The sequence below is a fragment of the Acartia tonsa genome, chromosome 9 (genome assembly GCF_053477335.1).
Source record: "Acartia tonsa isolate MP-2025a chromosome 9, ASM5347733v1, whole genome shotgun sequence".
NCBI classification, from domain to species: domain Eukaryota; kingdom Metazoa; phylum Arthropoda; class Copepoda; order Calanoida; family Acartiidae; genus Acartia; species Acartia tonsa.
This window is the reverse complement of record NC_137268.1, coordinates 49,869,291-49,883,342: the sequence shown is the minus strand read 5'-3', so window position 1 is coordinate 49,883,342 and position 14,052 is coordinate 49,869,291. Positions and strand designations below refer to the sequence as shown.

At 31.6% G+C, this 14,052-nt stretch overlaps 1 protein-coding gene across 1 annotated transcript in view; it reads left to right on the top strand.

The window, feature by feature from the left end:
- The window catches only part of LOC145329135 (uncharacterized), a 62,767-nt gene extending 50,331 nt beyond the window's left edge, over positions 1-12,436 (top strand). The window contains exons 7-25 of the mRNA XM_080173185.1: positions 1,824-1,886; positions 2,298-2,429; positions 3,227-3,283; positions 3,588-3,626; positions 3,905-3,940; positions 4,511-4,560; positions 5,159-5,230; positions 5,570-5,649; positions 6,169-6,224; positions 6,630-6,684; positions 7,453-7,494; positions 7,965-8,043; positions 8,448-8,547; positions 8,808-8,862; positions 9,135-9,862; positions 10,150-10,286; positions 11,033-11,117; positions 11,620-11,669; positions 12,278-12,436. Of these exons, the coding sequence (XP_080029311.1) occupies positions 1,824-1,886; positions 2,298-2,429; positions 3,227-3,283; positions 3,588-3,626; positions 3,905-3,940; positions 4,511-4,560; positions 5,159-5,230; positions 5,570-5,649; positions 6,169-6,224; positions 6,630-6,684; positions 7,453-7,494; positions 7,965-8,043; positions 8,448-8,547; positions 8,808-8,862; positions 9,135-9,862; positions 10,150-10,286; positions 11,033-11,117; positions 11,620-11,662 (1,909 nt within the window). The 3' untranslated portion in view covers positions 11,663-11,669; positions 12,278-12,436. The remainder of the gene's footprint in view (positions 1-1,823; positions 1,887-2,297; positions 2,430-3,226; positions 3,284-3,587; positions 3,627-3,904; positions 3,941-4,510; positions 4,561-5,158; positions 5,231-5,569; positions 5,650-6,168; positions 6,225-6,629; positions 6,685-7,452; positions 7,495-7,964; positions 8,044-8,447; positions 8,548-8,807; positions 8,863-9,134; positions 9,863-10,149; positions 10,287-11,032; positions 11,118-11,619; positions 11,670-12,277) is intronic.
- Positions 12,437-14,052: the final 1,616 nt, after the last annotated feature.

Here is a 14,052-nt window from a genome sequence, read left to right as displayed (position 1 = left end):
AGCTAAAAACATTTTTCGTTCTTTATAAAAGTAACAAGATGTCTGTCTTTCTGTGTGTCTGTCTGTAGATATGATCTCACAAACTGCTTGGCCGATAAGGTTCTCCGTTTCAGTGAAGATTATGATAGGTCCATGGAAGGTTTTTGAAGTTTACCTCCATCCTCCCAAGAGAAATAGCCCTGACAGGGGCGTCCAAGCTTTTTATTTTGGGGGGGGTAAAATTTTTTTAAGGGGGGGGTAATTCGGTTTTGGGGGGGGGTAAAATGGCGCGCGAAGCGCGCCGCAAATTTTTTTTACCCCCCCCAAAATTTTTACCCCCCCTGAAATCTGTTGGCAGGGTTAAAATTTGTTTACCCCCCCCCCAAAATTTACCCCCGGGGTAAAATTTTTGGGGGGGGTAATTTAAATTTTATCAAAAATTTAGTATAAAAAATGCGCGCGAAGCGCGCAAAAATTTTTTTTGTTAGAGATTTACCCCCCCAAAATTGTTTGGGGGGGGTAAATACCCCCTCCTAAATGGTTGGGGGTGCCTACGGCACCCCCAGGGTAGGGGTGAATTTTAAATGGGGGGGGGGGGGGTAAAATAAAAAAAATTTGAGGGTGCCTACGGCACCCCCAAATTCGTTTGGGGGGGTAATCGCCCCATTACCCCCCATTTTTTACTTTTTATTTTTAAAACTAAATGGAATGTAATGGGTTAACTTACTCCCCTCCACTCTAGCTCTTGTAAAGGCCTCTAGGGGCATAGAAGCTAGTTCCAAATGAAAACAGCGTACTTATTATTTGAGTATTTCTAATATGAAAATTTCTAGTTGGTTTGTTGTAACACTCTGATATTAAACTGCAACTGTAAATTCACCGAAGAAAAATTGCCCATTAAACATTTTTAAAATTTTCATATATTTGAGAATGAGAATAAGTTGATAATTATTAAGTCTATATAAAGCTAATTTTAAGTTAAACTCAATATTTAGAAATATGAAAGAAATTTTCCTCTATATCTATCTTAAAATTTATACCAGAAAACTTGAATACATAATGCTATTATAGAGATTATTTGCTTATAGCATTGTACCTAATTGACATAGGTGAAAAATACGACAAAGACTTACTTTTTAAATATCTCAATAACATTATTGTTAAACGAATATCATGTCAAGTTTGAAATATATAGGACAATTCAACTCCTTTAATTTAAAGCTTTGTATTATAAAATACTAGCTTTGCCCCATGAGGTAGTTTAAAAAAAATAAAATATAAAAAAAAAAATTCTGGTGCTGCGAACCGTACCCGTTTCATTTTTTTTTTGGGGGGGGATGGAGTTGGTTGGGGTGTCCCACCCCCCAAGAAAATAGCTTAAAACCACCACAGGACCAATAGGTATATACTCTGAAGAGTAGAATCCGACCGGTTAAGCGATTACCGAGATCTTAAGCATCAGACGGACGGACGGACGGAGAGACAGACAGACGGACGGACAGACAGACAGACATCAAACTACTTTGTATTATTGATAGATAGATTTTTTAAAATCAAGGTTTCGTGATTTATATTATGATTATTTTTAGTAATTATATAAATATTTTAAACTTTTATTCTTTCGAAACCAAAAAATATACACTTTTTAGTACCGGTTCTCGAAAAACATGTATCAGGAACAATTTTCTATGAATAATAAATAAAAATCATAAATCAATACCAGTTTTGTGATCACAGGTCCTCGACCTCTCAGGGCCAACAAAACAGAACTTAATTTCACAATTTTCAATTTTATCATCCGCGGAAAGCTGATATGACACGTTGCAATAATTAACTATTTATAGGTCAAGATATCAGGAGAGATTGGAGAAAATTCGGGAATCTAGGCTTCAACTTCAAGAATTTAGGTAAAAATTTTGAATTATAGGGGACATTGTATTGTAATTCAGAAAGGGAGGGAACATTGGACTGTAAATTACACTGGTACCCCTAGTTTTTAACCAAGTTAGTCGTCTTATCCCTTAACTATTCTTGTCCCCAAGGTTCTGTAACGACACTCTTTCCTTAGTTTGGGAACAATGAAAAAAGTGGCATTTCTCAACCTTGCTAACACTTTTTAACATAATTACTAAACTACAAACAGCACAAAGATGGTATTATATTTCTGAAAAATAAAGCTTATGGAAATTCTAAAATTCTAAAATGCATACCATTTTTCGAGTGTTTAAAAAAGCCGTAAAATTTAAATTTTAAAAGTGTGCAATTTTTTGGACACCCTTAAACATAACTTATTACTAAACTGTTATTTTTTGTGATAGGTCATCTTCACGAGAGCAAAGCAACCCCTCGCCTCCCGTGCCCCAGCGGTCATTTGGCTCAAGCAACGATTATGACCGGGACTATGAGCGGTCATCATACACTAGCAACCAGATAGACCCGCGGTTAACCAGGTTCTAAAATTTATCTATCTATCTACCAATCTATCTGTTTGTCTATCTTTCTACTTATTTATCTATCTACCAACCTATCTGTTTGTCTATCTTTCTACCTATCTATCTATCTTTCCATCTATCTTTCTATCTATCTTTCTATCTATCTTTCTATCTTTCTATCTATCTTTCTATTTATCTTTCTATCTATCTTTCTATTTATCTTTCTATCTATCTTTCTTTCTATCTTTCTATCTATCTTTCTACTATCTATCTATCTATATTTCTATCTATCTTCCGATCTATCTTTCTATCTATCTTTCAATTTATCTTTCTATCTATCTTTCTATCTATCTTTCTATCTATCTATCTATATTTCTATCTATCTTCCGATCTATCTTTCTATCTATCTTTCTATTTATCTTTATATCTATTTTCTCTCTATCTTTCTATTTATCTTTCTATCTATCTAATTTTCAATATTTCTATTTATCTTTCTATCTATCTATCTATATTTCTATCTATCTTCCGATCTATCTTTCTATCTATCTTTCTATTTATCTTTATATCTATTTTTTCTCTATCTTTCTATTTATCTTTCTATCTATCTAATTTTCAATATTTCTATTTATCTTTCTATCTATCTTTCTATTTATCTTTCCATTTATCTTTCTATCTACCTTTCTATCTACCTTTCTATCTATCTTTCTATCTATATATTCATCCAAATATCTATCTATCTATCTACCAATATATCTGTTTGTCTATCATTCTATCTATCTATCAATCTATCTATATTTATCTATCTATCTATCTAGGTTCAGACAAACTGTCCAGGAGAAACAACAGTTCAGACCCTCTTCAACATTTACCAGGTAACTGTGGTGGTGTGCACATAGTTTTCCCAAGGGAGGGTTATATTCTAATTTTGGTTTTTGGATTATGAAACCTGAAATTTTATTTGACAACAGCATATACAATACCTGAATTTTCTTTTTAGAGATGCTCATAAACTGGTCAAAAAATGCTTTATAAACACATTTATTATTCATTGGCTTAAAACTTGATTAAATTTTAAATCTGTGTTATAAAGCTTTATATACCAATTGGTTTTAAATACATAAGGATTCATTTCATCCCTGAAAGTTCTAATGATTTTTAAATAATTCTGTATTTTAGGCCACATGCTAGCAGTTCCTGTGATTGTAATGAACTAAGGTATGTCATTGAATATAAAATTCTATAAAAATTATAAAATGAATGGTTTACATATCCTTCAATTTCTCTGTAGAATCTTAGCCATACTGAGAAATGCATTTCATTGTATTACAGACAACATTTACATGAATATTAAAATAACAATCATTGAATTATAACCAGTTTTGTTAGTTTAAGCCTTCGGCCCCTTGGGTCTAACAAAATGGTTTTCATATCCACGGAAAGCTGTCTATAATACGATGTCATAAATAACTATTCTATTACTAAATTATATCTAGGAAGGAGAATGAAATGCTGAAAGACATAATTGTCAGGTTATTTTTATTAGTATTTGTCATTTATACTCTATAAATAGGTACGTTAAGCGTGTGTACCAAAAGATCTCGTTAATTGCTAGTCTGTAATGGTTATAAGGAAGCCCAAAAGGGCCTTTAAGAACACTACAATTTTAAAATACAGGATGAAATCTAAACTTGACCCAAATATGGCAATATCTCTTTTCAAAATTACTTTAAAACATCCAAATGGGTTTATATTTAAGGCTTATTCGCAGCTGAGGCGCGGCTGGCGAGCCCTGCTAATTAGACATTAATTTTTACATGATGTACTCATCCTATTAATATTATTTTTGGAACAGTAATTTTTATGACAATTTTTACTCATACAAGCGCAGCTTATCTTTAATCAAGTCTTAAAATTTCTTCACTATTCAATCAGATTTTTTTGGTAGATTTTTATGGAATTTTTGTTCTAACTTCTAAATATTTTTTTTTATAATTAATAGTCTGTTAATATTCGTTTATCATTCTTGTCTGACTGATTTGTTAAGCTTCTTTGTATGGATGTTGTCATCCTTGTAAATGAATAATTAATGTAATTTTTAGATTGGAGAATGAAATGACAAGATCTAACCTCGGGAAGAAACATTCAAAAGGTAAAAAAGTGCCCACCGAGGACAATAACTCCACCCTCCCATCCCCTTTAAATAAGTTGAAAATATCGAGGGTTGTTTTTTGTTTTGCTTATTCCTGGAGGTGTCTTAAGCCTGCGGGCCCTACACATGCAGTTCCCTAACTCTGTGAAGCTACCCAATCAAGCAATTTTAAGAAAACCGCCAATACATTTTGTTCTCCCTTCGGTCTTTTTATCAACATTCAGTCAAGGTTGGGAGTAAAGCGGTGTTTACCCCCACAATCTTTGAAACCCTCATTTTACACAAAATTTAACAAAAGATACATTAAATTACTCCTCCTAAACCTTAGAACCATCATTCTTCCCCCCTCAAAATAAAAAGCTTGGACGTCTCTGACTTTGTCTTTATGCATTTTTTTTTGTTGACACCCTCTCCCCCTCCTCCCATTCCATGTCAATTCAAATAACAATTAACAATCGATATATAATTACTTGGACGTTGTACTAGATTATCATATAAAGTGCTGCTCGCAGCTTGCTGTCAATATATCCATTTATATCCTATATTAATTTAAAAGTTTAATATATATCAATATATATATAAATGTATTTGTTCATAGATGATGGTTTAGCTGGACTTATTAACCTAATCAACAGAGAAGACACGGAGGAAAAAGACTTAAGAAATCAAGGTAAAGTCATCAATTGAGTTCATTTATAACTTTTAGTCTCAAAAGTTTTCGTTTCTTTTTTGTTGGCTTAACAACTTTAATTGAATTTTGATTGGTTGGTTCATTAATTTTAGTATCCAAAAGTTTCAACCACTAATTATAATCTATCTCTCTGATTATCTATCTATCTACCAATAAAACTGTAAATTGTTTTTAATCATTTACCTATCGATCCATCTAACTACCTATCTATACAGCTCTCTATCTATCTGTCTTTTAATATATATTCATCTATCTGGCATCTTACCTAACTGTATATATATGTAACTAATCTGATTATCTTATTATCTATCTATCTAGGATTTTACAACCCCTATGAAAATGAAGAGGATACTTCTGACCAACTTTTATCATCAATAATTCCAGCTAATGAAATTGAGGTAAATATTTTTCTCTCAAAGTCCCTAGTTAAGCATTTAACCCCCCCCCCTTATTTTTGTTCAAAATTATGGTGGGGGGTAGTTTGTCCTTTGTTTGTTCTTTACTTTAGGTCTGGTTAGTTTAGGTAATAATAGGCACATAGTAGCCCCGCAGGATTAGTAACAGCAGGTACAGGCCCCCCATAGAGGTTAGGCATAGGTATCAAACAACCCTCACATCCTAATTCTCAGGAAAGGGGTTTCCAGTGCTCGGTAGGCTTGCTAAATCTTACCTACTCTCACAGGAATCTAAATTTAAAATCGATAGTAAATTTCTAACATGCCCAAATAAACATTTTGTATGTTGTTACTTCATCCTAATGGATATATCACTTAAAGTAATAAAATAATAAACATTAAAAATACTTTTTGTTGCCTCTATTGTCGAAGCAATTAGAGATTTTAACATAGGACATAAGTCGCTATGATATTGAGAAGGTTGCGTGATAATTCAATTTTAAAATATTTTGTTTTATTTAGAATGAAGCAGTAATCCCCCCAACCTATACAACAACTACTGTATTACATACAAAAGTGTGAGTATTCCTATTTTTATGGGAAGAAGGGCACATTGAGCTGTTTATTACTCTAGTCCCTAGAGTTTTTTATTTGTTGGATGAAGACCTTTGGGGTCTTTAATTAAATTTTGATTGGTTGGTTCATGAAATTGATTTGCTGAACGTTTCAACCACCAATTGTAATCTACATATGTACATCAATATATATCGGCCATTGTATTAGCCCTTTACATCCCTACTTTTTTTTAGGTTGTCTGTTTCTTAAAATCTCGTTTGATTTAGTCTTAGAGAAGGTTTTTTGAGGGGGTTGTTGTTTTGGTTGTAGGACAACCCCAGCTTCAAATCTCCTTTTTGGGCTACTGAATTGTAATTTAAATAATTATCATCTATTTTGAATTCATCATTAATGATTTAATATTTCAGATACGATACAACTTTAGTTCAAGAAGTTACAAGAGAAATTCCAATTTTATTTAAGGTATATAATTTCATATAATAAAATTTAAAGAAAAAATATTTTGTCAATAATTTAAGTTATCAAATGTGTTTATAAAGTCAAAGAAACGCAAATTAATTTAAATAAAATAGATAGAGAAATGGGGACTCGACTGGTACCCAAAGTTTTAAAAGAACTTTCACTCATTCGCTGACTTAAAAACTTTGGGTTCTTGAATTGTATTCTTGATTGTTTGGGTTCAAACTAGCAGTGTCCAAAATCTTACTTCTATAATTTTAATCTACAAAAGTGGTAATTTTGGGGGTGTTTATCAACCTATCGTCAATTGTTTTATCACTTAAAATTTTCAAAATTACGGCATGACCGTTCGTCTGTCATTCTAGATCTGCAAGTACCTTAAGTAACAATTATATGTATATTAACGAATTGTAAAATTCAAAAAACAAAATTGCCTGAAAATTAATGACTTATTTGAGATGCTGTACGTATTGGTGCAAAAAATGGGGACAAATTTCAAATTGTTTTGGCGTGTGACGTCATACCCCCATCTCTTTTCTAGGGGGTTTCTTTCCTCCTTCCCTTTTCTTTCCCCTCACTTGTGACGTAAATAAACAGCCCCGTCAAATCAATTTAAAAATTGTCCCCATTTTTTGCACCAATACGTACAGCATCTTATTTGACAAAACAGGCGAAATGAGTTACCTAAAAATAGCTATACTTATACGTATATGCTTATTATTGATATGATTCATTTATATTTATGGGATTTCTTACAATAAACAATTTTAGGGCCATAGAATCACAACTTCAATTATAGAGAAGGAAACCCAGGTTTTATTTTTTTCTTAAACTCCAACTGTAGTATCGTTTTGGTTCGAATTTCGGCCCTAACTGTGTAATAACTAAAGACGATAAAAGTTTTACTAAAGTTTAAGGTGATAAAATGTTACTGTTTTCCACATACATTCGGTGTTTTTGATCCTATTTTTAAAACTTTTGTCATTAATAAATTTTTCAAATTTACGATTTCTCTGATTTATTTTCATCCACTCTATTTCTCACTATGCTTTTATAACATCTTGTAATATTTTTGTGCTTCGCTACATATGGATATCGTCATGTTTGTTTTGAAGCTTTACGAAGTGTCTTAAAAATTAGCAATGTGACGTCATAAAAATGAGAGATAGAGATGAGATGAGAGATGGGAAAGAAAATCCCTAAAAAAGAGATATATAATCCCTAATTTTTATGACGTCACCTGGATGATTTTTAGACACTCTGTAAACCTTCTTCGTTTTTAGATAATTCCCACAAGTTCGATAGTGACTGCAACAGTGAAGATTGAGGTGACCCCTACTCCTCTAATTCAACCCTCTCCAGGGATATATGTCTCTTTGCTTTTATGATTAATAATTGGTGCTTTCCATCAAAGTACCTACTAAGCACAGAGTTGTCCTAATTCTAATTTTAACTAACCTAACTAAAATTTATCTAAAAGAAGCATAACACTTTTTAATTGTTGGTTATATTATTGTTGTTCAAGAAAGAACAGAAATCTTTTTTTATTTCAAGAATAGGTAACGTAACTTTACAAAATTTCTAAAAAATCAGCCATGTGACAACATAAAAATTAGGGAGATGAAAGGAGAAGTGGGAAAGAAAACCCTTAAAAAAACCTATGACGTCACATGGCGGTTTTTTGGGACACTTTGTTACCAAAAGGAGATCTGTTTTTATGTTTACTAATCTTGTTAAAAATTAAAACAAAGACTTATCCTTCATAGTTTTACCGCTTGGATTGGTGACAGGATTGCTAACAAGTTTGCCAGGTCTTAATGGAGTACCCAGCCAACCAGCCTTTCCCAACATTAATCCAACACCCAGGTAAATTTTAAATGATGTTTTTCTCCAATGTGCCTTGTAGTGTAATAAAAACACTAGGGTGTAGGATAATTTTTTGTTTGTTACCTTATTACTATAAATCAAGTTAGTATAAATAAGATTGGGTACTGGGTAGTCACAGCAGGGTTAAGGCACCTTAGGTAGAGGCCTCGCAAGATTATGGAAAACCTCAGGGAATAGACATAATAGAAAATTTCCCAATTTTTAATCTACTTTAAAAATATTACATGTTTATATTTCAGTTTGAAGTTAGACCTCAAAACTAAAAACACCTTGGACAGTTTTCAAGCTTTACAGGTAATATATCTTGAAAAATATTTTTATCCATTATCTACAGAACTGGCGCCTCTTATCGGCCATTTTAAATATTTAGTATTGCTTTTTTATGTTCGATTTCTCTTGGTAGGGTGGTGGTATCCTACCCAAAAATAGTTATAAACCTTCCCTGGACCTATGAGAAGATACATAGTTAAGGAGAACCATATCGGTACAGATGTTAGGGAGATCCTTTGGCACAAACAGACACACCTTTACTTTAAGGATAAATAAAAGAATATATATATTTTCAGAGCATCTTATTGAAAATCAAGCTGGCCAGAGACGCTTTATTGAGCAGTAGTTCATTATCACTATCAACACCAACATTAACCTCACCAGTAGCATCAATAATACAATCATCAGCCACACCTACACAGATATCCTCTATAAATGTTCCAGTGACTGAAACAAAAAATCCACCAAACTTATTTTTGACAAGTAGTGTAGTCTCATTAACTACAGCTGAATCATCCATTCAACCTTCTCTATCCTCTATCTCTTCATCAATCAATTCACTAGTGACAGTCTTGCCATCAAGATTATTACAATCATCATTAACATCAACTAAAGTTGAAAGTTATGTTCAGATAACCAGAAGTGTTGAACCAACTTATGTTCAGCTGTCAAGCATAATTCAACCTACAAAAGTTGAATCAAGTATTTATCATTTAAGTTCAACTATTCCAAACAGTGCTACATCAGAAGATATTTCTAACGATGAAATAAAGTTACCAACAGTCAATGAAATTGTAAATGAAAACTCGAATGAAGACACTGAAAATGATAATGTAGATATTAATACAGATAATACAAAAGAAAGTAATCAAAATGATGATGAGATTAAGGTGGTTATTGTAGAACCTGTCTTTGTAAGAGATGATGAAACATTGGTTAATCAAGACACTACTACCAATAATGAAGCTAAAGATGTACCTAGTGAGAACAACGTAGAAGATAACAACAGCGAAACAATTACAGGGTGAGTTAAATACTTTTGTATGAATTGAAGACATAGTGAATTTTTAGTTCTTTTTCTTTTCACATTACGAGTGGCTACGCCCATAGAAGCCTCTAGGTGCATATTACTATAGGAAAAGTCGAACCTCCCACTTACAATTTTTTTTTCTAAATGGAGGGTCAACTTCCAGGGTCGATTTCTCTTGGGAGGGTGGTGGTACCCTCCCTAAAATAGTTATAAAACCTTCCCATGGCCAATCATTAATTTTAAATACGTATTGACATTTTTTTTGATTATTTTATTTTTAGAAACACCAGTTTAGAAGAAGATGATGGGGTGTGGATAATCAGTGAGAGTGTGAGCTCTAGTGTCAGCAATGCTGATGGTCAGGTCATCTCTGTACAGCCTGTATTTCCTCAAAATAATATTCCTCAAATTGTACAAGGTAAAATCCAGGGATCTTAAGGGATAAGACAATGGCCGATTAATTGATATACATCCCTAATGTTGATACACAAAATTACCCTTTTTCTGTAGATAAAAATTAGTGGTTCAAACGTTTGAACAATCAAAATCGACGAACGTTCCAAAAGTTGTTAAGCCAACGAATAAGAAAACGTTATTATAAAACTTTAAGGACTAGTGTAATAAACAGCCCATTGTCCCCTTTCTCTGGTGAAAGTCATCGTTAAATTGTTAAAAATTTACAAATAATAATAGAGATAAAATGATATGCAGTTTTTTTTATATTTTCAAAGTAAAATTTTTTGATATTAAGTGCATATTTTTAAAAGCTAATCTTTAATATAATTAGGACATCACTTATTGGCCAGTGTGTTTACTTTATAGAGTACTAGCAGCTTTGCCCCAAGAGATAATTAAAAAAAAGTAAATAAAATACTACTGGTGCTGCTCATAGTCTGGTGTGTTCCCATGAAAATATTTTTTTTTTTTTGGGGGGGGGGTGTCCTACCCCCCCAAAAAATAGCTTAACCACCAAAGGACCAATAAGTATATACCCTGAAGAGTAGAATTTAATCGGTTCAGTGGTTACCGAGATCTTAAGGGACAGACGGACGGACGGACGGGCAGACATCGTTCTACTTTGTATTATAGATATGATATATGATAATCTGGTGTATGATCCAACTAATAATAAATCCATTCTTATGATTGAATGTTTTTGTTTAGGAGAAGTAGTAACACCAGAGACTGTTGTAGCAGATACTGTAGATGTAGTAGATTCTTCCTTACAGATTGTTGTAGCTTCAGCAAGGTAAATTATGAATGCGTTGTTACAAAATACTTAAATACAAAAGTTCTAATCCGACAATAAGCCTTATTACAAAAGTTTTAAATGAAATGAGACCTAATCCTTCAAAAGACCTAATCCGACAAATGTTAAGTTAAGTTAAGATAGGTTAGTTTATGTAATGTTAGGTTAAGATTATTGGAAAACATTACTCTTAACCTAACATAACCTAATCTTAACTTAATTTAACTTTTAGTAGGATTTTTCGGAGTAGGTCTTTTAAAGGATTTGGTCTTTTCAAAGAAAATGAAGTACTGGGGATTGTCGTATTTTCATAGTAGCTTTTAATAGGTTATTTTAGGTTAGGTTAGGAAAATGATAATGATTGCCCTGCAGGGTTAGGAAAGGGGCTAGAAAAAGGAGAAAAGATACTATAAAAATACGACGAAAACCCCCTACTTCGTGTCTTTTCCATGATCCGATTTTTTTATATTTGGAAGATTTTCATACAAACTATTTTGTTTAGTCAAGTTATTAGCAGTGAAACCAGCACAATTATAGAGAGCTAATATACAGGTATGCAATTAATTTTTTTTTATAGTATGTTGACACTGATTAATATACGGTGGTTTTTATGCATAATGATAAGTCATGTATAGCATTGTATTTAGCCAGTTTTTTTATGAATATTAATATGAAAATCATAATATTATACCAGTTTTGTTCGCCCTGGTCATCAGTCCCTCGGGGCTAATATCCACAAAAAGCTGTCTATAATACGACGTGTTAATCCTACTATAAAAAGTAATTAGTTATTTTTATGAATCTTGAGATTTTAATAAATACTGAACAGTTTAGGTTTTTCATTTTGTTTTTATAATGTGATCTTTTATAAAAACATTTTATATAATTTTAACAGTAAAAGATTTTTTTATTCAAATTAGGGGGGAAGGAGTTAAATAACTGCATATCCCCACCACGTGACCCTGTGCCGAATTTCAATTCGGTCTTCGAATATCAACCAATAGCATCGTAAATTTTAACACAGCCAAATCGCTAGAGAATATCAGAAAGCAATTTGCTAACAGACAAAAAAGGTCCCCAACACTGCATCCGGGTATTTGTCTGGGTTATACATCTATTATACTTATACATTTATTGTTTAAAATTCTTTTTCTTTTCAGATAACACAGAAATCAAAAGAGAATGAGCATTATTAGTGAACTTAACAATTAAAAATAAAGAAGAACAAGTCTTCCCAAAGTCAGTTTAGACAGTGAAATAAATATATAAAATTGAATACTCAAAATGTTATATGAAAAACAGTTCAAAATAAAAAAAAACAGTTATTGATATAATAGGAAGTCTTAATTTGAAGACATTTGAAGTTGTATGATTGTAGAGAATTGTTGTATATTACGACATTTTGATTACAATGATTTACATCTTAAACATAAAACAGTTCTAAAATAATCAAAACCTTCACCGTTATTTAATGCAAACAATAAACAATTTTATCAAATATTTTTTTGAAGAGTTCTATTAAAATTTTGAATCCAGTGCAGTTAACAGTAAAATTTTCCTGGAAACGATTATCTCCAAAAATATATGAACTTAAAGACTGTTATTTGCCAAATGGCTGAACATTGATCTTTTGCCCTCACATTATTATAAGCGGCATAATAAAGGATATAAATAATCTGTAATAGCCAAGATTTAATAATTCAGTGGGAATGCTTGACTGAAGAAAACGCGCTTAAAATAAATCTTTTTTTCGCATTTATGTATGCTGCGAGATAACTGTACAACATTAAGTTGTGACAATTCCAGTTTATTTGTAGGCCTCCTTTCAAATATTGTGCGAGCATAACATTTACGTTCGGCCGTTTGGCCGTTGACAGCTTTTATAGTTCTAAAATGATTGCAGATAATCGTTACCAGGAACATTTTACCATAAACTGCAATTGAACCCATTTTTATATTAAAATGCCTGTATATATGTTTGTGATTGTAAGTGGCTGTGATTTTACCCTGCTCATATTAAGGGCGCTGCTTCAAAAGAACCTTATTGCAAAAGGCATAAAAACGAAAAACCTAATCCATACAAAAGACCTAATCCCTAATCGAACCCTAGACCTAATCTGACAAAAGTTGAATTAATTTAGGTTAGCTTACGATTATTGGATAAAAAAATTTAGCATATTCAATGACCTAACCTAACTTAACTTTTGTCTGATTCGTTTTTTTTGGAACAAGGTCTTTTGTAGGATAAGCTCTTTTGTATTATTAGATATTTTGTAATTTGGTCTTTTGTAGCAACGCATTATTAAACGTTTTCTTTTTAAAAAGTTAAAAAATACAATTGTCATCTAGTAAAAAATGGGTAAACTATATTACATATAAATAAGTGTTAAAAAATGTTAAAATATCATTTTAAAATAATTATTCAAATTCAAGATCAAAATATCTTCTTAGCTACTTTTATAATGATAAAACTAGTTTAAGTATAATTTATTTAACGCATAGTATTATAGACAGCTTTCTGCTGATATGAAAATGGAAAATTATAAGATTAAAACATGCTTTGTTTGCCTTAAGGTATCAATTTTATTTTAATATTCGTGGAAAATTGTCTACAATACGATACTTTTTCATGATTTTTAAGTATTGCTGAGAACCGGTTCTAATCAAGCGGATATTAATCGGGTTCGAAGCCATTTATTTTATTTTATACTATGTTAAATAGATATCTAAGACAAATAATTTTTGTTTGATAATGTAATAAAGATGTATGTATACATAAATATGTGTTTTGCAGCTAAATATTGTATTTATAAATTATGTAAAAATGTATATTAATACATAAATAAAGTATATTACATATAAACAATAATTTTTCTAAAAGCAGATTTGCTTAAAGAAGTGTGCTTTTATGTACTGTACAATCTAAATAATAATT